The 24026-nt window shown below is 42.1% G+C and overlaps 1 protein-coding gene across 1 annotated transcript; it reads left to right on the forward strand.

The window, feature by feature from the left end:
• The first annotated feature begins 8564 nt into the window (after positions 1-8564).
• USP51 (ubiquitin specific peptidase 51) lies at positions 8565-10685 on the forward strand. Its single transcript, XM_063082953.1, has one exon. The coding sequence runs from the start codon at positions 8565-8567 to the stop codon at positions 10683-10685; it is 2121 nt and encodes a 706-aa protein (XP_062939023.1).
• Positions 10686-24026: the final 13341 nt, after the last annotated feature.

The following is a 24026-nucleotide window of genomic DNA, read 5'->3' on the forward strand; positions in this document are numbered from 1 at the left end:
CTGCTACACACAACCACATATTTGTAAACATTTACACCAGTTTTCTGAACATCGATACAATTACCATGACTCAGCTCCCACTATTAACACTGCTGACCTCATCAGGCTTCTTGACAAAGATTCCCTCAGTTGTCGTGCCAGGGAGTATCCAAAAGGTGACAAAAATTGTTAACAAGAGCTATCCGTGCACTACAGTCTCCAACAAGCAATCTTGCAATCTGCTGAGAAGCTCACTGTAACTTCCAATTAAGATGATGACCCTGGTGATGTGCACATCACCCCTAATCAGCTCATAAAACAGCCAGGAGGCAGGTGTGTCAAACTAGGGCTCAGACCCTTCAAACCTGTTGTACAGACTGGGTCACAGACCCCTCACATGCCATGCTGGGTCACCAGACCCCTCACATACAGGTCACGAGCTAGGTAATTGGGAAGGGTTTCAGGAGCCATTGACAGAGTTGACAGGTTCATTCTAACACGAGCTCAGTCCTCAGCTTCCTCAGCAGCAGCAGCAGCAGTAGTGGCCTCCCCATGGCCCCCCTGGGGGTGTCAAAGAGGCAGGGGCCCTGTGGATCAGAGCCACTTGTTCTTTATACTTAAGTCCAATAACCCAGGACACCTGCATGTGAGTCAGACAACCCAGGAACACCTGGGTGCACATGCACAATTACATTAGACAATAACCAAGGAACACCTGGGTGCACAAGCATATTTACACCAAATGCTTGACAAGATTCTGAACATCTGAGCGACCCTGACCATTTACTTTCACTTCCCTACAAAGGTGACACAGCTGAGTTGCTTCTGTGGGGAAGTACGTGGAATGGCCCTGTTCCCACCCTGTACCCAATGGTGGACTCTGAAGCAGCTCTGCCAAACCCACATTGCCCTAGTCAGAATGTCAGCCCCCTCATCTCCATCCCTTCCTTGAGGTCATCTGCAAACAAATTCTCACTCTCCAACACAAGTCACTAGGCAGTGCTGCTGAACATTCACAGATATTACTTAATTCCTCACAACAACCCTAGGAATATGACAAATCAGCCTAATTTTACAGATCAGAAAACCAAAGTCCAAGGCAGTTTCCAACACCAGAGGACTGACAAGAGATGGATGCTCAGAAAACTTGATCTGGGCAGTTTACAGCAACAAACAAGCACACAGTTTTACTTGTCCTTCCGTTTCTCCTTCTCCATCTCTCTGTCTCTCTCTTTTTCTCAATCATAGAACAGGAAGCCAAAGCGGAATGTATGCCACCTTTTGAAGGTCACACAGTCAGTGGTGAAGAGTCAGGATGAAACCCCTTGTTTGAATCTGCAACCTGGGCTCTTAGCCACTAAATTACCATCTTGGGCCTTACGTGTCTCCCATCTGAATGATAAGGGAAGAAAGGCCCAGAAAGGGGCATGACTGGCTCACATTCACACAGAAAGTCGGGAGAGTGTTGGGACCAAAACCCAGGGCTCTGCCTCCCATTCCAATCCCGGTGCTAGAACTGAAGGCCCAGTTGCTCCTTCCCCAAATGCTCCCTGAGCCTCCTGTTAGGCTAAATCCTGAGCCTGGCGCCAGTGATGAGGTGAAAGGGTGACCTGGCCTCGCATTAGAAATGAAGCAATATGTTCAGCATGACTCTAATCATGTGGTTAATGTTTCTCCCTGCTACACGCCATCTTCCCCCATCTCAGCCCTGTGCACACTGGGCTGTCACCTCTGGTGACATGTCTGTCTCCCCTGCTGGACTGTGAGCTCTTTGATGGCAGAAAGCAGGCTTGTTTCAGTCAGTCCCCAGCCTGGTACTCAGACACTCAGGAAACAGATTTGAATAGATGTCCAGGTATTTGTCCCACTGATAGACACACAACCGTGTGAAATGACATTGAGCAAGTATACTCCTAGCCACATTGACTGGAATGAACAACAACAACAAAAAAGAAGGAAATAAAAATATGTATCAAAATAGAAATGGCTAAAAATATCAAAGTTGGAAATCTTTGGAGCCATTAAGATATAAGGCAACTCTTTATATTCTGACACGGAATGTTTTCCAGTGTATATTCTTAGTTTGAAAACCACTGGAAAGCACGATGTTTATGTTATTGCTGCCATTTGTGTTTTAAAAAACCAACTAGACAATACCCATTCTATGTATTTCCATAGAATAATTCAGGAAGGATACTGGGAACAGCAGCTGACTCTGGCAGGCGAGAAACTGGATGCAGGACCAGGACAAGGACAAGGAGAAGGCATGTCACTATATACAGTGCTGTCCTTTTGGAAATTTCTACCTGTGTCTGTTATCTATTCAGAAGTATAAATTAACATAAACCTCTAGTATATAAAATAAAATGCTCCTTTCCAAAATTAAATAACCAGCTGAGTTTTCATCTCAGAAATATACATTGCCTTATTTTTTTGCAGACTTTTATGCCGTTCAAAGCTGATACAGGCTACTCTGTTTTTCCACAATAGTGTAAGATGAACCAGGCTGCAGTTCATTATGATTATGATATCTCTTTTAATTTCCCAGAGATTTACAAAATTCACGATTGTTATACATAACATAAAAGTTGTGATGATTATCCAAACCTGGTTGTCTCTTGATTCTGGAAGTTTTTGATTTTTTTTTTATTTCAAAGTCTTAAAATACCTATTGTACACATTGATGACTTCAAGGTGAAATAACAATAACCATGAAAAGAAAGTATTAAAGCAGAACACAATATATTCAGTAGCAGTAGCAATTATGGAATTCGAGGGTAGTGGTGAAGTGGTGACTTGCTGTAAAACACTGAGCACTTCATAAAGAAGGTAAAACACATAATTGTAGAGAGTTAAAAATCCTGATTTTCGTTTGATTTTTAGTATAGAGATTTTAGGTAATGCATGTATGTAAGAAAAGTCCTTGGCTAGGGGACAAAAGTTCACAGCTAGCAGGCAATGGCCCATCTAATCAATTCCAATCACTGTTTACAGGTGGGATTATGTACTTTGATTATTTAACATACTGATTGTTGTTAAAAGATGTTGAAAGAATTGCTGTAGGGAAAAATGTGAAAAAATGTTTGCTATGTGCAAGCTGTTTGTTGATGGAAACTTTAGAGAAATTATACTTAGATTTAATCGTAAGAATTCAACTCTTGCTTAAATCATTTAAGGAGAAGTTATATTTTAGATTAGATAATGATCACAGTTTGATCAACTTAGCTGTTCACAAATTGTACTTTGGAATGTCATGTTGTTAGTTTAAATGATGTTACTAGTTTCCATTGTTTAAGCTATACTTAGCCATAGATAATTTTTTCACATTGCCCAAGTCTTTGTGTCCTTTTGAAGTGATTGAATCAACTGATTTTTCTTGTGAAACTTCCTTGTCTTACAATAAAAACAGAAGCTAACTTTGAATTGGGGCTGTACCCTGTTTGTCCTTCTAACAGAGGAGTTGCTGAGATGCAGTCCCTTTGGGCTTCTCATTGCATTCATAATCTTTTTTGTGTCTCCGTTACACAGAGAGAAATGTAACACATAGTAAATAAACTAATTTGTTAAAAAAACAAAAAAGGAATGGTAAAACACAACTGTGCTGGCTGCCATGAGACAAGGCAAAGACCCATTTATCAGGGGTCATCATGACATGTAACAGCTTTACATGAAAATGTGTGTCATTTCTTTTCCCACCTCTCACAGGTACTGTTATATTTACTTATTGGTATGGAAATTCTGCAATATTTGAATACCATTCTCATTGCTGGTGTGTGCTGTCTGAATACCAACTCCCCACTCACAGCCTTCTGCTGAGCCCCAAGGCAAGCCCCTCTTTGGGAGCCCCTGCATAGGCAGACCAAGGGCAACTCCCAGTTTTAGACTCAGCTCCAGCATCCTCACCCCTACCCAGCTGGGGACATGCAGTCTGTTGGTGTTGGCTTTCTCTGCAAATGAGGCTTCCTGGTCCTCTCATACTCGGAATTGTGTGGAAACATAGCGAACTGAACCACACGCTGCAACTACATTCTACCCTGCAAAGAACTGAGGCAATAAATGATAAGGAGACAGAATACAGCACTGTGTCAGAAGTTCTGGAGGCTCTGGACGCTCCAGGGCCAGCTCTCCCCATTCTCATCTGTGTAGCCATGGGTAAATGTGACATGACGCCTCAGTTGACCAATGTGCAGATAATACCCACCCTGCACAGCTGGCATTAAGAATGCAATTCCTTGTGTGTAGAGACAAAAGCACATAATATGCACTTATTAAATGGTTCCTATTTCATTGGCCCATTAAGCAGGCAAAGTGCTCAGGGCATTGTGAAGCAAGAGTCATCAGAGATTGGAATTCAGAGGTCTGTGCACATGGATGGGGAAAAGACCTGTGTCTTTATTTTCACCCACCTCTAACATAAACTGAGTGTGTCCTTCAACTTTGAATCTAGGCATGAAATGCCAATTATATTAGTAGTACCTGTGGTTGTGTCACCAGCAAAATTTTCTTGTCGCATTACAGCTCATTCACATTTCTCAAAGTATCACTTAGGCTTACCACTCCTTTGAAATTATGGTAGTTATTATACCCACTGTTTTATACTGTTATTTAATGTTTAATAAAGAGATGAATTTGTTTTCATATCACAATATCTTTAAAAAACACAAAATAGCATTTTTGTACAACAAACTTTTTACAATCCTGTGTATTTAATTATATACATCTATGTTAAAAATATTATTGTCTTAAGGGATCCCCAGGCTACATCTGGTGGTTATAAGGGTCCAAGACACCAAAAGCCTGAGAATTTCTGCTCTAGGAGGTGTTTTGAAGTGATTAATTCAAGAGAAAAGGGAAGGTGTTGGGCTGATAGGCTGGGTGTTTTCACATATGTTATCTCATGCCCAGGGACAATACAGAGGCTTCTGTGGTTGAAGCACTGGAGTCTCCAAGGGCAGAAAGTGAAGATGGCATTGGGCATACTTGGGGGTGGGATGCGGGGAGTTGGAGGAATTTGGGCAGTTTCCATTTTAACCAAGAGACCACTTGGAGTCACTGTGGGTCTGTGAACAGGAGAAAGCACACTGCAGCAGTGTCTCAGGCTGTTGCTTCGGAAGGAAGGCTAGAAGCAGACCAGACAGGAGCCGGGACACAGGGAAGAGAGGAAACAGAAGAAAGGATCCAACCACTGAGGAAGGTGGACAGGAGGCCAAGCAGGCAAAGCAGGTCCCCAGAGGACTGGAATCCAGTATATAGCACATTCCCTGAAGCCCTAGTCAGGGGCAGGCAATGGCTGCAAGTCTGCCTTGTAGGATGCTGGCCTCAGAGAAGTGAGGTCCTTGAGAAAAGTGGCCCAGGTTGGAGAAAGAAGGCTGTGTGAGGTTTCAGGGGGCCCCTTTTAAAGGTCCTGAGGCATCAGGAGCACAGAAGCAAGCTTTTCCCTGATCCTGCTCTTGCCTACACCACCCCAATCCCAAAGCTCCCCCAGCACCTGCTGCAGCTAGAAGTCTATGAGAGAAACCACGATAAGATAAGTCCTGGGAAAGCAGCTCCATCAGAAATGGCTCCTGCTACTAAGACCAGATTGCCTTGACCTGGGGAACTTTATTCATTAACTCACAGCAGCAGTTCTCAAAGTGCAGTCCCTGTACCTGCAGCAAATGTGTCAGCTGGTAAATTGTTAGAAATGTAAATTATTGGGCCTCACCCCAACCCACTGAATCGGAAACTCCAGGAATGCTGTCTAGCAATCTATCCACTAGGAGATTCAGAGGCAGGCTAATTTTTGAGAACCAGTGAACTCCAGAAAGGTCTAAACCATACAGACCCATTCATTCTGATTGTGGAAAAAAATGATGCATCATGCCAATCTGAGGTTTTCCTATAGGACCATTACTGATGAAGAAATAATGTGGTTATGTTAGAGTATGGGCCAGTTTAAGGGGCACATCTAGCTCACTAACCACCGTTTTCAGAAACTTTGCAAAGCACCATAGCAGTCCCACTTCCCAGACGTTAAGTCCTTGATTACAAGTCGTCCTGACGCATTTACTAACTAACATTCATCTTCACAGCATATCCCCGAGCCTTTCCTGATGTGGGCTTCAGTCAGGGACTCTGAGTTATTTGCTTTTGTGCAAATAAGTTTTGTTTGGTTTTGTAGCCATGGCCCCTGGCACAGTGGCATGTGCTCTTTACATATCTGCTGAATAAATGACTCTAGGTGGGCTGGCATTCTCATGATTTTACACAGGATAAAAGGGCGGCTCAGAAGACAAGTATTTACAAACTTGTAAAGACAGGGTGCCCTGTTTGCCTGCCAGCATAAAAGATGTACAGCAACTTCAGAGAAGCTAGGATTCAAGGCACAGGTTGCACAGCTAGCAAAGGACTGAGTCAGCATTTCCTTCTAGGTCTGCTAACTCAGAAGTAAGCAAGTCTTTTGTTAGCTGTGTGTGAGCAAATGCCCTTACCTAGCAGAGAAACAATGTATTTTCCTGCATGAATCAGTCTATAATTCCAAAGTGTTTTTTCTCCAGGTGCTTCTACTTGACTGTGATTTGGATGAATCTTTTCAGTGCACTAAAGTCCCTGACATCCATTGTGGGGATGTATCTACTAGACGGTACTTTTGAGCCTGAGAAGGCTGAATCCGAAACCTGAGGTTTGTAGGAGAGATACATGACTGTCCCAAAGAGATTAAATGTAGCATTAAACATGCCCACTGATAAGCAAAAATATTTTCGATTTTGGACAAGTAGGGCAACAAGCCATGGAGAGACAGTAGCTTCGCTGGGGATTGTGACATTGGTTGCCAGATCTATCAAAGGGAAAGAACATTCTCCTTGGCTATATACTCTTTGAGGACGCAAATCGCTGTGTTTCTTACAGCACAACCTAGCACAGTGGTACAGTTCAGGGATCGATGTGCATTTGTTAAATGCATACTCCTGGGAATGAACGGCCAAGGAGAGATTACCAGGTGAACTGAGCAATAGCTTTGAGAGACCTTTTTAAAAAAGAAGTTCTTTTTCTCTAAGTATCAGATATTGTGCTATGTGCTGATGTAAAGGTGGAGACCAAGGAGAGGCGTGAAAGATAAAGCTTGTCATAAAGCTCTTTTACTTTATATGTACTATGATTTAGTGTTCATTACAGGTTAGGATTATTATTTAAATTTTTGTTCAACAGATAACACAACTAAGGCTCAGAGCTAGACAGTGCCTGGGTTCAGGACCATATATGAGCCTGAAGTCCTTGCTCCTACTTCTCCCCCGCACTGCAGGATCACATCTCCTTTCCCCTTAACTCCCAGAGATCACACTCTGCTGGGTCCCTGAGAGATTCCTGCCAGAGAATTGCCATCCCTGCAAGTCCCCACCCCTACCTCATGAATCTTTTTTTTTCAGTGGAGAGAGGGTCTGGAGCCAGGTGAGGCCTGAGCCTCTCTTCCAGGGGCCTTCTCTGCAATCTGTTGCTGTTGTTGCCTACAGTAGAGTCTGTTTCTGAAAGAAGTTTCTATGCCTGCCTGCGTGGGACAGCGGTGCCACTCCTCACTGCAGGAAGGCAGAATCCAGGGCTGGGGGCCCCCCGCACGTCGAGAGGGGAGGGGCCAGGGGGCGGCCTCCTTGTGACCAACCCTGAGGAGAGGTCAGGAGAGAAGGCAGGCTGAGGAGTGGCTGGACAGCAGGAGCTGCTGACGTTCTTTCTATACCACGCTCCTAGGGCCCAAGGTAACCCAGACCTTTAAGCAAACATCGGGGCTGGGGGCGGTGCGAGGACGGAGGAGGGGGAAGGGAGCTGGCTGGGTTCGGGGGTCTAGCCCTGAGGACGGGGGTGACCATGGGGGTCACGAACGCGTGGAGAAAGTCAGAAGCAGCCCGAATTCTGGGAGAAATAATTGGAAATGAGGGTCCAGAAGCAAGAAAAGGGGTGTGAGAGCGCTAAAGAGCGTGAGAGGGCGCAAGCGCGTGGCGGACTGAAAATGCACTTGGGGCAGAGGGTGGGACACACAGCGCCCCAGAAGGACAGGTAAGGCAGAAGCAGGGGCCCACTTTCTTCCCCTGAGTCCATTTTCCAAAGGTGGCCTCTTTTCAGCCGTTTTAAAGATAAAATGTTGACCCAAGTGTGTTTTACGATACAAGGAAAGAACGTCAGAGGAAGCTGTACGAAAGCGAGGCTGCCCAGGGCATAGAAAAGGCAATCAGAGGGTGGCGCCTTTCTAAAAGACGTTTCCATCCTTCCACCCTAAAGCTCAGGCTGTTCCACCACCCCGTTCACCCTCCGTTCTTCGTTCTTCCTCCTCGTCCTATTCCCCCCACCCCCCTTCGCCCCGTCCCCGCATGGTCTGATCGCCTTTACGGCCTTGTTCTCCACACCCGCTCCGGGAGCCTCTCAGTGGAGTGGGTGGAGCCCGCAGCAGCCGCCGCTTGCTGAGCTCAAGGGCCGGTGGGAGGGGTCCCGGGGGCTCTCACGGCGCACCGGGGCCATGACGCTGGGCAGATCCTTCACAGAAGTCCTTGTTTTATTCCATCTACAGTCTCAGCTCGTTTCCAGACGCCCTTCTCCTCAGGCCGGGCAGTGAGCTGATGGCCCAGGTTCGAGAAGATTTCTTGTCCTCTGGCTCCATGGTCCACTGGAGTTCCGGAGGCGGGGGAGGAGCCTCGCCCGAGGAGGTGGTTGAGAAGGCGGGGGAAATGGAGGAGGAGGCGGTGGGGACGGTGAAGGCGTCTGTGGGCCCGGAAGCTGAAGAGATGAAGCTGGAGCCATTACAACAGCGTAAACCCGCGCCCGAGGAGAACTTAACGTGGAGCGGCAGCGGCGGCGACGAGAAGGTGCTCCCTTCAACCCCCACTACCTGTCACAGCAGCAACTTGTCCGTTTGCCGGCGCCGCAAGCCCTATCCTCGGCCCCAGCCCCGGGCCTGCTCCCGAAGCCACCCCGGGCTCTTGGCCCCACCCCCGCTTCCAGCCGGGCCCCCGCCTTCGCCCCCACTGCGTCGCAGGGCCTGGCGCAGATCCCGGCGGCGTAGATCCCGGCCCAGGTCCAGGCCCCAGACACGCAGGAGCTGCTCTGGTGACCTCAGCGGTTCTGAGGACCAAGGCAGTTTAGGAGACTGGTTGCTGGAGGTCGAGTTTGATCAGGGTTCCACAGGGTGCTCTCATGTGGAGAGCTTTAAAGTAGCTAAGAACTGGCAGAAGAACCCGCGGTTGATCTACCAGCGTTTCGTTTGGAGTGGGACCCCAGAGATGAGGAAACGTAAGGCAAAGTCATGCATCTGTCATGTATGTAGTACTCATATGAACAGACTCCACTCTTGTCTCTCCTGTGTCTTTTTCGGCTGCTTTACTGAGAAACATATTCACAAACATGCGGAAAAAAAACAGCACAATTTAGCTGTTGACCTCTATCATGGGGTTATATATTGCTTTATGTGTAAGGATTATGTATATGACAAAGACATAGAACAGATTGCCAAAGAAACAAAAGAGAAAATTTTGAAATTATTAACTTCCACCTCCACAGACGTTTCTCATCAACAGTTTATGACATCAGAGGTTGAAGAAAAGCAATCAACCTGCGAGTCAAAGGAACAGGAACCAAAAGTGATGAAACCCAAGAAAAAGAGGAGAAAAAAGTTAGTCTATACTGTAGGCCTGAGAGGACTAATCAATCTTGGGAACACCTGTTTTATGAATTGTATTGTTCAGGCACTTACCCATATTCCTCTATTGAAAGATTTCTTTCTCTCTGACAAGCACAAATGTATAATGACAAGCCCCAGTTTGTGTCTGGTCTGTGAAATGTCTTCACTTTTTCATGCTATGTACTCTGGGAGCCGAACTCCTCACATTCCCTATAAGTTACTGCACCTAATATGGATTCATGCAGAACATTTAGCAGGGTACAGGCAACAAGATGCACACGAGTTCCTTATTGCAGTATTAGATGTGCTACATAGACACAGCAAAGATGATAGTGTTGGTCAGGAGGCCAGTAACCCTAACTGCTGTAACTGCATCATAGACCAAATCTTTACAGGTGGCCTGCAGTCAGATGTTACATGTCAAGCTTGCCATAGTGTCTCTACCACCATAGACCCATGTTGGGACATCAGTTTGGACCTGCCTGGCTCTTGTGCCACGTTCAGTTCCCAGAGCCCAGAGAGGGCTGACAGGACAGTGAGCAGGGATGACCACATGCAAGGAATCCCCTCACTTACAGACTGCCTGCATTGGTTTACAAGGCCAGAGCACCTAGGAAGCAGTGCCAAAATCAAATGTAGTAGTTGCCAAAGCTATCAGGAATCTACCAAACAGCTCACAATGAAGAAATTACCCATTGTGGCCTGTTTTCATCTCAAGCGGTTTGAGCATGTAGGCAAACAGAGGCGAAAGATTAATACGTTTATCTCCTTTCCCTTGGAGCTGGACATGACTCCGTTTTTGGCTTCTACTAAAGAGAACAGAATGAAAGAAGGACAGCCAGCAACAGACTGTTTGCCCAGTGAGAATAAGTATTCCTTGTTTGCAGTGATTAATCACCATGGAACTCTGGAAAGTGGCCACTATACCAGCTTTATCCGGCAACAAAAGGACCAGTGGTTCAGCTGTGATGATGCTATCATCACCAAGGCTACCATTGAGGACTTACTCTACAGTGAAGGATATTTACTCTTCTATCACAAACAGGGGCTAGAAAAAGACTAGTCTTACCAGACCACTTATCAGAAAAAAGGGGGAAAAAAAGATTAGGCAAGGATTCTGAAGTGACACACAAACCTACCTGGAATAGACAATGACAACAATACCCTTTGAACAACCAGCAACTCTTGAAGTAACACAGAAACCCACCTGGAATGGACAATGACAATACCTACGACTAGCACCTTGATATTTTACCATGGCCCATGCAGGAGAAAAATATGATTAGTAACCAGTGACCATTCAACCTTAAAAAATGAGGTGGGAGTGGAGGGAGAAGAGATTGAAAATGATCACCTAAAGCATAATTAAATGAAAATGCTCTAGGTGGGGAGAGTGGGAATAGAGGTGTTCTGACATTACTATCTGCCATTTGTTTCTACAAAAATTGTGGGAAGTCAGGGAATATTTCTTCATCAGTAAAAAGCTTCCCAATTGGTGTTTCAGCTGTGGCTGATCAGCCAAACAGTTTGAAAAAAAGAATATTTTAAAAGAAAAAAATTAAAAAGCTTTAAAAGAAAAACATTTAAATAGGAAGAAACATTTTTTAAAGTTTTAAAAGAAAAAATTTTTAAATGTTGAAAAAATTTAAGTTAAATATTTTTAAAAGAAATATTTTAAAATAAAAAAAATTTTTTTAACTTAGAAAATCTTCAAAATTATTGAAATAATGTTTAAAAACAGAAAATTTAGAAGTTCTTAAAGTTTAAAATAAGTAAAATCCATAAAACAAGGAACAATGTTAAAAATGAAAGTTTACAAAAAAAGTAAAAGAAGTATTTTTAAGTTAAAATGTTAGAAAAAAGGAAAAATCTTAAAAATTTAAAATGCAGGGAAATAATATAAATAGATCTTTTAAAATTAAAGCATAAAGCATAAGTATTGAAAAATCAAAGGTTAACAAAATTATCACTGATTAAAAAAAAATTTTCAAAGAACAGAATGGAAGGAAAATTCAAATTTAAGTTTATGGGCCCAGCACGCTTCCGCTGGGCCACTCTGCTGTGTCAAATTTAAGTTTAGAGAAAAGTTTTAAAACAGGAAAGTTTAGAACAGTTCAAGACAAAAAGACCAAATTTGTTTAAAAACTTGAAAAAAATGTAAAAGGATATATTAGAGAAGAACAGAATTGTAAAATATAAGAAGAACCTTAGATAAGTTCAATTTGAGAGATTTAAATGAAAACTTAAAATATTTAAATAAGAATAAAAAATTAAAATTAAAAAAATATATATGTAAGAATAAACAAAAACCTCAAAACATTCAAATAGAAAAGAATATTAAAATGTTTTAAAAGTTTTATTTTTTTATTTAAGCATATTAAAATACGGGTATGAAAGAAGTAAATGGGGGAGACAGAAATAACAAGACAAAGGAATTTGTGAGTATATATATTTTTTTGAGTTTTATGTTGATACACAAATATAAATTGGAAAAAAATAGAGACTTTAATCATTATTTTATTATCCAATTGTGAGATGGTTGCGAGGCCTGAACACTTCCCCTCTCAGATTCCACTCCCCATTTGATTTCTGCTACTTCTTAGGCAGAATCAACTGCATCTGAGAAAGATAGAAATATTAATGACTCTCCCATTTAGAAGAGTTATTCATACAAATTCTTAGCTTCTGAAAAGTGGCTCTTGATAATTTAGTAGTTTAGAGAAATTAGATCACAACTGTGAAACCCCGGCTTTGGTGTTTAAGCCCCATGGCCTGACTGAAGAAATGGCAGGGACCCGTATCTAAGGACTTTCTACCTTTCTTTCCTTCGTCCTTCTTCAAGGAAAAACAAGACCTTTAATTTCTACAGTAGAGCTATGGGTTTGTGCTTGGCAATTCTGCTCCTTCCTTATTCCCTCTTTATTTCTTATTCTGTCGCTTAAGCCTGGTTCCCTGGACTTCTAACTTACCCGGCCTTACAAGTATGCCCCAGCCTGCAGGGCTCCTTCCTTGACTATTCGCCTAGTGGCTTCTACTACTTCAAGACCCAACTCACAGAAAACTTCTGTGGAGCCTTCCCTGAATGCTGTAGGAAGGTATAAATTAGAAAATTGTTCCTCTCTCCTTTTTATCCCTCTTACTGTGCCTCCAAAGTACTTTGTCCATACCTCGGTGATAGTACTTACTCTAATGTGATTCTACTGTAGCTTTGTGATTGTCTGCCTCTCTGTACCAAGCATTCTGAGAACAGAGGGCTAAGCCTTATTCATTTCTGTGTTAATAAATGTTTGTTGAATGTGAGGATAAGTTCAGTTATTTGCACTATTCACCCAGTCAGTAATGTGTTCTCACCCCTTCATTCATCCATCAAGCCCTCATTAAGTGTCCAGTGCTGTAATACGGTGTGATCAGTGTTGTATCTTCCCCCAAAGACAGTGTATGAAATGCTGCTCAGCTGCAAGGGGTGGCTTAAGCAAGAAGGTGCTCAACGAGGAAGTGGGCATGTGTGTGGAGGAGTCCAGGTACAATGCATGAGAGAAAGCACAGGCCTGGAAGTTGGCAGTCATGGGAGACTGGGTGGGGAGGGAGAAGAGCAGCTGAATGTGAGGCTAAGCTCTCTGCCATGTGTTTGGCAACACTGCCCCTCATCACAGTGTCTCTCACCTTAACAACTGTATAGCACGCTTCTGCAGGATATACCACATTAGTTTACCTCCCCCATGAGACAATGTACCTTGCCACTCCACAGTACTCTACATCACACTGAACATCATGACTCTGCTAAAGAGGAGTGACGTCTAGTGGCTGTTTGTCGAAGATTGGTAGTTCATTGTCTGCTTAGCATCCTCACTGTTCCACCATTCTTTGTGATCCTGGTGGGACTGTTAATCACTTTACCTCTCCCTGGAGTGGACATATCACCAGGCTGGGCCAGATTAGTGTTCTCAATTTTCTCATCCCTCTATCCATACCCATCCCATAAGAGCACTTCTGAGGGTGGGCATAAGACCCAAGTAGGGCCAATTGGAGACTTTTGCTAAATTGAATGTATAGAGACCCTGGGAGAAAGACATTTCTTCCTCCCCATTCCACCCCCATGCTGGAGTTTCTAGGCTAGGATGATATGAATCTGGGACTCTGAGAGGGCGATATCCAAACCACAGGGAAAAACAAAGAATCAGAGATAGGAAGAAAGAGCCTGGAGAGCATCATTTGAACCTTGTGGATCCAGCTGTGCCTGAAGCTCCAAAGTTCCCATTCTCCGCTATCTGAACCAATAAAGTCCTTTGTTTTGCTTAAGCTAGTTTGAGTTGGGATCCTGTCACTTGCAATCAAGAGTCTTGAATGTATTGGCCAATCTATACAGTTATTTCGGGGTATCCTGTTCCTAGGACAACAGAGGGTGGGAGAGGAAAAAAAAGAGGGAGGCGTGACCTCAGATGAACTCCATCATATAAGACTGAGAAAACAGAGTGGGTCCCTGCATGTCTTTGAAAAGCAGGTGTCAGCTCAGCCACTGACTTGTGCTAGACTTCAAACTTTATAGCAATGATGTGCTTATTCCAAATGAAAGGGAGAAAAAGGGAATAATATTTCATGAATATCAAGATAGGCCAGGCACTATGTTAACTGCTTTACCTCTATTATATCACAACAATCCTGGGAGAATCATTACTGAACATATTTCACAGACTGAGAAAGTAAAGCTAGGAATGGAGAAGTGATTTGCTTAACTTCACTCTACTATTTTAAGCAGTGGAGCCAGTATTAAAACGAAGGTTTCCAAAGCCCGTGCACATCCCATCATAATTCAGTACAGAAAATTAGATTTTTTGTCTTTCCTGATATTGCTGTGGGAAACAGCATAGATTAATGTGGTTCAGAAGGCAGCCTCTGACACAGAATGCAGATAATCTGCAAAGAGAGTAACCTATCAACTGATTATATAAAGTTACTCATGCTATAGGTAGATTTGTCTCTGTAGCAATGGCTATTTCAGATAGATCAGGCTAAATGACTTTCCAAAGGATACCCAGGATGGATTGAGGCCAAAATCTTACCCCAGCACCAGATATATAGCCTCTTTCAATGTCACATGCCAGGCTGAGCATCAAGACCTGGCTGTAAGATCTTACCTTTTTGCTGTCTTTGAAACCATCAATTCTCTCTATTCACAAAAGGTTTCCTTTCTAGCTTCAACACCATGGCCAGCACATTGAGTGTCAGGTTCACCACTCCCCTACCTCCTGATCCTCCCAGAGTGCCACAATACCAGCTCCTCCAACAAGCCTGGGAAGGGGCTTACCTAATAGGATCTGGTTCCTAGGTAGTCCAATATTGATTTGCAATTTCCAGCTTCTGTTGTTTCTGCGTTACTTTCAGTTCCTTTACCTCGATTCCCTTCCAAATACACAATAGTGGCTACTTACTCTGGACCATGGCTGGACATATGTATTTTTAAATCCCACAGGCCTACCATAGTTTTTGGTAGGTGCTTAACATGCTGGATGAATGAATGTATGAATGAATAAACAAATAAAGGAATTCCATCCTACACTTCAAACCTCAGCTTCAGAAGTTGACTTTATGTCCTATTTCTCTAAGGTCAAAATACTCATAAGAATGTCTAATTTACTCACATTGCCCACATCAACACACTTCTGTCTCCATCCATCATCTATGCCTTCACTGTAGTTTCAGAGGAAAAGGAATTCTGCTTCCTTTCTGAAGCTGCACCCACTAGTCTTCTTCCTCCTACCCATTCCTAACAGCCAAGGGACCTTGCTTCAACACTCTTCCCCCTATTCTAGGAACAGCCATGTTTTGTCTAGACAGATAATATTCAGCAACTAGACATTCTAGATTTTCTATAATGGTCCCTCAACAATTTTGTCTCATCATCTCTATAAGACATAAGAAATGTATCCCAAATCCCAATACTTCCCCCCAGAGTATATTTCATCCCAGAAGAGATTCAAAAGTCTGTTGAAAGATCCCAATTTGGGGTTCATGTTTAAAAGAAAAATATATAACCTTTGCTCTCCTTCCGTTCACTGCTAAACTCTTCTACATGTTTTTCATACATCATTTTCACCTACCTTCTACTCCATTTTTAGTTCCCTGCAATTTGGCTTCTGCTTGTACCACTCTATTAAAACTTCTCTTGTTTCAGTCAAAGTGACTTATTTTGTTAAGTTCTTTACTATTTTATCCCATTTATTAAAGAGATACATGATAATTGCAGACGGTGGGACAACAGACACAGAATATTTGATATTGAAGCTTTCCTCGACAATCCAGATTGTGATTTTGCCATGTTGGCTACCACTCAGGAGCAGGCTTCCCCTCCCTTATTTTAAGGAGGGTATGCTAAGTCTGAGAAAGTACCGGGGCTAGGAATAGAGCAAGTGTGGTTGAGGAAAGGATTGTATGGAAACCCAAATTTTAGAAAACTGCATTGTACTTTAACTATACCAGAGAAGTTGGTATGTCTAAGGACAGATATAGAAAATCCTTTTTATATAGAAATGAGGCCTTATTCAGAATCTAATCATGCCCTAATTTGCTTTTAGAAGGGTCTTCTTAAATGGAGACACACCTTTATTTTATTTGAAAACTTACCATTTGAAGCTTCTTTCTCACCACACCTCTGATAGAGAATTAAACTGACTGGCTTGCGATCCTCTTTGATGGGGCATGTGTGAAGAGGCAGACCTAGGCAAGAAAAGAAGATGACTTCGGGGTACCAGAAAGATTTGAGCTGAATCACATCCCAGATCTACCACTTACTAACAGGTGACACTGGACCAATAGCAGAAGCTTGTGCACAGCTCTCCCAGGATTGCTGGGGGGACTAAGAGTAACAACCTTTGCAAGGCATTTAGTATATAGCAATGCGCATGGTTGAATTAAAACAAAAAAAGCCCTATGTCTTGTCTCATTTGTCAGTGTCCAGTCTCTTTGACCTCCAGGTGTTCTTAGAACAGGATAACTGCTAGATCTCTGCAAGCACATGTTCCAGCACATCACAAGGGCTTGTTATCTGGAGCAGACTTCTACTGTACATCCTCCTCAGCCAGGGTTCTCCTTACCTCACCAACTTTTTCTCCTCCTGTACTATAGACACCCCACAGGTCTTACTGGTGATACTACTTGCTAAACAAGGAATATGAGGCTCAGAGAGGTCAAAATTCATCCTCAAAATCAACAGTAGCAAAAATGGAGAGTTGGGGCACAACTTCCAGAACACAGGACCATAACCACCAGGCTGTGCGGCATCCCCAGAGGCTGCCCTGGTCTGGACCAAACTTCAAGATCAGGCCTCCCTCCTGGTTCTCCCTCCTTTACACCCATCTCAAGCAATCTGTCCTCCAGATAGCCTTCTCAGATCCCCCACATCAGGAGGAAAGGAGGCTCTCAGAGCACACTGGCACTACTCAAGTAGGGCCTGAAGCATCTAAAGAGGGGACTGTTGGGTCTCTTAGTTTGGACCCCAGCCCCAGCTACTCAAAACTACTACCCAGCCCGTTTTAACCAGATGAGGTCTGCAATAAAAAGGCTGCCCACAAAGAAGGAAGGTGTCCTGTAGAAGAGCAACTACAAAAAGGTTGAAATCACAGTCGAATAGAAGCAGCTGGAGAAAAAGCACTTTGGAATTATAGACCGATTCATGCAGGAAAATGCATTGTTTCTCTGCTAGGTAAGGGCATTTGCTCACACACAGCTAACAAAAGACTTGCTTACTTCTGAGTTAGCAGACCTAGAAGGAAATGCTGACTCAGTCCTTTGCTAGCTGTGCAACCTGTGCCTTGAATCCTAGCTTCTCTGAAGTTGCTGTACATCTTTTATGCTGGCAGGCAAACAGGGCACCCTGTCTTTACAAGTTTGTAAATACCTGTCTCCTGAGCCGCCGTTTTGTCCTGTGTAAAATCATGAGAATGCCAGCCCACCTAGAGTCATTTATTCAGCAGATATGTAAAGAGCACATGCCACTGTGCCAGGGGCCATGGCTACAAAACCAAACAAAACTTATTTGCACAAAAGCAAATAACTCAGAGTCCCTGACTGAAGCCCACATCAGGAAAGGCTTGGGGATATGCTGTGAAGATGAATGTTAGTTAGTAAATGCGTCAGGACGACTTGTAATCAAGGACTTAACGTCTGGGAAGTGGGACTGCTATGGTGCTTTGAAAAGTTTCTGAAAACAGTGGTTAGTGAGCCAGACGTGCCCCTTAAACTGGCCTATACTCTAACATAACCACATTATTTCTTCATCAGTAATGGTCCTCTAGAAAAATGAGAACAGTTTTCAAATATTGCAGTATTTCCGTACCAGTAAGTAAATATAACAGTACCTGTGAGAGGCGGGAAAAGTAATGACATACATTTTCATGTAAAGCCGTTACATGTCATGATGACCCCTGATAAACGGGCCTTTGCCCTGTCTCATGGCAGCCAGCACAGTTGAGTTTTACCTTTGCTTTTTTGTTTTTTTAATGAATTAATTTATTTATTATGTGTTTTACCTTCTTTATGAAGTGCTCAGTGTTTTACAGCAAGTCACCACTTTACCACTACCCTCAAATTCCATAATTGCTAGTGCTACTGAATGTATTGTTTTCTGCTTTAATACTTTCTTTTCAGTTTTATTGTTATTTCTCCTTGAAGCCATCAATGTGTACAATAGCTTGATATGTAATATTTTAAGACTTTGAAATTAGAAAAATCTTCTGGTAATGGGTATGCCCCCAGTATGAATCTGGCTCTCACATCATGGGCAGGAGGGGTGACAATTAGCTTTTTATCTCATGAATATTCTCAATAAATAAAAAAATAAAAATATAAAAAAAATAAAATTTAAATTTAAAAAAAAAGCTTTTTAAAATGTAAAAAAAAGAAATTAAAAAAATCGAAAACCTCCAGAATCAAGAGACAACCAGGTTTGGGATAATCGTCACAACTTTTATGTTATGTATAACAATCGTGAATTTTGTAAATCTCTGGGAAATTAAAAGAGATATCATAATCATAATGAACTGCAGCCTGGTTCATCTTACACTATTGTGGAAAAACAGAGTAGCCTGTATCAGCTTTGAACGGCATAAAAGTCTGCAAAAAAATAAGGCAATGTATATTTCTGAGATGAAAACTCAGCTGGTTATTTAATTTTGGAAAGGAGCATTTTATTTTATATACTAGAGGTTTATGTTAATTTATACTTCTGAATAGATAACAGACACAGGTAGAAATTTCCAAAAGGACAGCACTGTATATAGTGACATGCCTTCTCCTTGTCCTTGTCCTGGTCCTGCATCCAGTTTCTCGCCTGCCAGAGTCAGCTGCTGTTCCCAGTATCCTTCCTGAATTATTCTATGGAAATACATAGAATGGGTATTGTCTAGTTGGTTTTTTAAAACACAAATGGCAGCAATAACATAAACATCGTGCTTTCCAGTGGTTTTCAAACTAAGAATATACACTGGAAAACATTCCGTGTCAGAATATAAAGAGTTGCCTTATATCTTAATGGTTCCAAAGATTTCCAACTTTGATATTTTTAGCCATTTCTATTTTGATACATATTTTTATTTCCTTTTTTTGTTGTTGTTGTTGTTGTTGTTCATTCCAGTCAATGTGGCTAGGAGTATACTTGCTCAATGTCATTTCACACGGTTGTGTGTCTATCAGTGGGACAAATACCTGGACATCTATTCAAATCTGTTTCCTGAGTGTCTGAGTACCAGGCTGGGGACTGACTGAAACAAGCCTGCTTTCTGCCATCAAAGAGCTCACAGTCCAGCAGGGGAGACAGACATGTCATCAGAGGTGACAGCCCAGAGTGCACAGGGCTGAGATGGGGGAAGATGGCGTGTAGCAGGGAGAAACATTAACCACATGATTAGAGTCATGCTGAACATATTGCTTCATTTCTAATGCGAGGCCAGGTCACCCTTTCACCTCATCACTGGCGCCAGGCTCAGGATTTAGCCTAACAGGAGGCTCAGGGAGCATTTGGGGAAGGAGCAACTGGGCCTTCAGTTCTAGCACCGGGATTGGAATGGGAGGCAGAGCCCTGGGTTTTGGTCCCAACACTCTCCCGACTTTCTGTGTGAATGTGAGCCAGTCATGCCCCTTTCGAGGCCTTTCTTCCCTCATCACTCGTATGGGAGACACCTAAGGTCCGAGACGGTAATTTAGTGGCTAAGGGCACAGGTTGCAGATTCAAACCAGGGATTTTATCCTGACTCTTCACCACTGACTGTGTGACCTTTAACAGGTGACTTACACCCTGCTTCGGCTTTCTCATCTGAAAAATGAGGCTGATTTTACTAGTAATACTTATGTATTAGAGTTGTGAAAAAGATTTAGCAGATAATGAAATATCAAGTGCTTAGAACAGAGTCTGCCACGTAATAAAGTCTTAATATATGTAAGCTCTTTGTTCCTTCTCAAAACATAAATACATTTTCATCTCAGGGTCTTTGCACACATTACTCTACCTGGAACAGTATTCCCCTATAACTTGCCTTGTCTCCCTTCAGTTTTCTGCTTCAATATCACCCAGAGAGGCCGTCCCTGATCCACCATCTAAGGAAGCAAACCCCTGTCAACTTCTCTTCCTTTTCCTGGCTTTGTTTTTTACTTTACTGATTTTATTTCACTTTATTTCCCCTTTTATAATATATGTTTATGCCGTGTCTTCTCTATTATAATCAAGGTGGCCCAAGGGAAGGGAGTTGTTTTGTTTTTATTTTGGGTGTTTTTGTTTGTTTGTTTCGTTGCTTTTTTGGTTTTGCTTAGTGCTCTATCCTTGGTTCCTGGAAGAGGTTGTGGCACATAGCAATCATTCAAAATCATCTATCAACTACATGAAATAATAGCTTGATGAGGTGCTTAGTATTATCATCTTCATTTTACACACTAGGTGAAATACTTAGCTCAGCTGCACACAGCTAATAGACAGTATAGTCAGGATTGAACCCAACAGTCAGACACAAGAGCCCTCTCTTGAGCCAGAATTGTTCTCTGTTTGCAGGTGATGTAAATGTTGAATGCAAGTGGTCCTCGTATGTTATATCTGAAAGTGGAAATTGCTAAAACCCACATTCCAAGGAGTGACAGTCAAGTTCTGTTACACTCATCATTCAAATAAGTAAAACTTACAGTTTAAAAATCATCATGTTTCAGTTCCATACAATCATGCATTTGAAATAATAGAAGATTTAAAAATATTTTATCTGAGCGTTCAAAGAGCAAATGAAACAACATTCAGAAATTATCACCAGAAGCTTGAAGGATATCTACTGTAAAATAAAATAGTAATCATTTGCAGCCATGAAATATTAATAGAACTTCAAATAGAAATAAGATGATGGTTGTAACTTTGCAATTTAGACTCATAATCTCTCTTGTGGAACCTGTCTACTGAAATGAGAAGGCAACTGTTTACAAATCTTACAAATAATATAGCTCGGGATTACCAAACTTTTTAGAGTGGCAATCTCAAACTAAACCTAAACACATTCATAGGAGACAAGAAAGAATAATGTAATAATTAGTAGTGCACATGAATGTTATTAATTTAACATAAAATATGAAAAATAGGTGCTTATTTGCAATTACCTATTATCCTGTATTTCTTCCTTTGGGTACATAACTGCCACAGTTTAAACAAAACAACAATGGGACTAGTTAGCAATGGCAAACAGTAGTAATTAACAGAAGGACTAATCACATAATGTTTGTGAAAAATAAAATGATATATGGTAATGCTTTTTTCTGTCTTTTGATACAGCAATTTATTTTAATGCTTTTTACTGACTGGAGGTTTAATCTTGTTGGCTATATTATTATTATTATTATTGCTATTTTAAAACAGCTTTATTAAGATATAATTCATAGCATATAATCCACATATTTAAAGTATATAATCCAGAGCTTTTTAAATATTCAGAGTTGTGCAACCTATATTTCTTTTCATTGCTCTGCTCCTACAGTTGAACAGCCTCCTGCTCACTTGCTCATTACTCTTTATCTTATTCTTAACATACACAAGTGTAACATTTTTAAAAAGGAGAACACAAATGCAACAAGACTAATGAGACCAATATTACTTATATTTAATAAATAAAAACAATAACATGTCTCATTCTATCCCACAATGTAGTAGATATTTTCTCTCTGTTTCTTTTTGTTTTTTAATTATTTTTATTATACATTTATTTATGAATTTTTTTTTACATTCTAAGATGGGGGAGGGGGAGGGGGAGAGGGGAAGGGGGAAGGAAATAGAAAGGGAGAAGGAGGAAGGAGGAGGGGCATGATTGAGGCCCATGGCACCCCCCTCATTCCAACAGGAGAGACCAGAGGGCTTTCAGCTGTGGCTTGATCATCACTGGGTTGGTTGCAGGTGTTGGGGGGATGTGGTAGAGGGCCCCAGTCCTCCCCTCTCCCTGGCTTGGTAGCTCAGGGGGCTTCTGGTCCTTCTAGATTTTATAGGTTTTCTTTGGTGATGTGAGACCTTTACTAGTTAATGTCAAACTTTGTCTCTGATCTGTTTGTATTTTGGTTTTTCTTTCGGTTCTGTGTTGGATTGTTTGCTGTTCCCGCCACTTAAACTCTGAACTGGAACTAATTTGTTGTCCTTTGCTTACTTTTAAAATGGGGGAACTTCCTATGGGGACCAGCACTTGAGCCCCTGTAGTTGAGCTAAATTGCTGCTTTGCTGCTGATTCCCTGGGGAAGGCTTTTTGTGCAGCTCAAGTTTTAATGTTTGACTTTGTAGGTAATTCTGGGTCTTGTGTGATCTGGTACATCTGGATTGTGTGGAAACTCTGGTCTGGACCTGAGTCTTTTCAGCAAACTGCTCCCCTTGAAGTTCTATATTCCTGATCAGTCTACACATAGTGGGCCTGTGCTGGTTGGAGGGCATATCGGCTGTCCTTGTTGTGCTCTAGTGTTCCCCTGGTGAGCCCGTCTCCCCCACCACCCATACTCCAAACACTTCCCATGGGATGGGCCATGCACTGTTCCCTTGGGATGACTCACTGGCCTCTGAGTGGCTCCTTTTTTCAGTTGTCTGTGGCTCCTCTCTCCTATGTGGGTCCATGGAAACCCTGTTAGTGATCTTGCTGACTTGAGGTCCACCAAGGCCCACTTCTCCCCGACACCTCCAAGCAACTTCATATGAAAGGTACAGCTGCTACTTTTGCCAGCTCTTGCTCTGTGTGTTTACCAGCTCCAGCCTTGGAATGCCTGGGATTTGAAATGGTTTGAGTGATCCTTTTTTTCTCTCATTGTGGCTTCTCCTACCTTCATAAACTCTGTAGGTCTCTCCTCTTTCCCTGATATCTAGTGGCCCCAGCTTGGCTGTCATTTCTTTTTAGTAGTTGTAAATTGATTGATTTGTGGGAGAGAGTGATGCTGGAGACCATCTATTCTGCCATCTTGACCAGAAGCCCACAGATGTCAGCCTGTTTTCTTTTAAAATATTTCTTCTATGAACTGTCTGCAGCCTTTAGAACATCTTTTTTTTTAATGTAATACTAAAACTTTGTATGATCAAAGTTAAAATCATTTTCACTTGTAGTTTTGCTCTTATCAAGCCTACATTACACTGATTAATGGCATCGGTATTACGTGATTTTATAGAGTTAAACATTTTCTCAACAAAAGCATCCAAGCATGAATTTTGCTTACCAGTAACAGTAGGTTTTAGATTTGTAGGAGTTGGTTTCCAGGTCTCCTAATATGTTCATCCACTTTGTCCACCTATGAGCTTGTTTTGTCATCCAATCTGGTTCTTTGCATCTATAAATTCATCATATAGGATGTCCATGTATAAAATGTTTTTAATTTTTAAACACTCCGAAGCACATTAGATGTCATCTCATGTTAAATTTCCGTTTCTCCAGGTAAATGGCTTAAAACTCAGAAATAATTTAAACTTGTAAAATAAAAGTTGGATTCCAAATAAGTTACAGCATGATAAAAAAAAAAATTGAGAAAATCCTTTTAAATTGGCTGTCTTTTGCTGGTAATTTTTTTATCTTGATTTCTTAAAGCAGTCTTAGTTCCAAAAAAAAAAGAAAATCATTTTTTTCCTATGTGAGTTTTTGTTGCAACACATAAAATGCTCAACTTGACCAAACTCTAGCCAGGCTCCCTTGAGGCCTCTTCTTGACTAGGCCTCAACCTTGGCCTATAAAGACTTGAACCAACACTAACATATTTCTAACAGCTCAAGGCCACATCCCAAGGATGATCTCATCCCCCACCCATGCCCTTAAAGTACCTGCCTTAGGAAACTCAGGGCTGCCAGAAAGAATTTATTGTTTGTCCCAGCCAACATCTGAAGATAAGGCTCCTGTATCCCAATCTCTGTGGAATGCTAGGAATCTAACAT

This window comes from Cynocephalus volans, chromosome X (genome assembly GCF_027409185.1).
Source record: "Cynocephalus volans isolate mCynVol1 chromosome X, mCynVol1.pri, whole genome shotgun sequence".
Lineage (NCBI taxonomy): Eukaryota > Metazoa > Chordata > Mammalia > Dermoptera > Cynocephalidae > Cynocephalus > Cynocephalus volans.

Coding starts and splice junctions, on each gene's coding strand:
- USP51 (XM_063082953.1), top strand. CDS start 8,565: ATGGCCCAGGTTCGAGAAGATTTCTTGTCCTCTGGCTCCATGGTCCAC.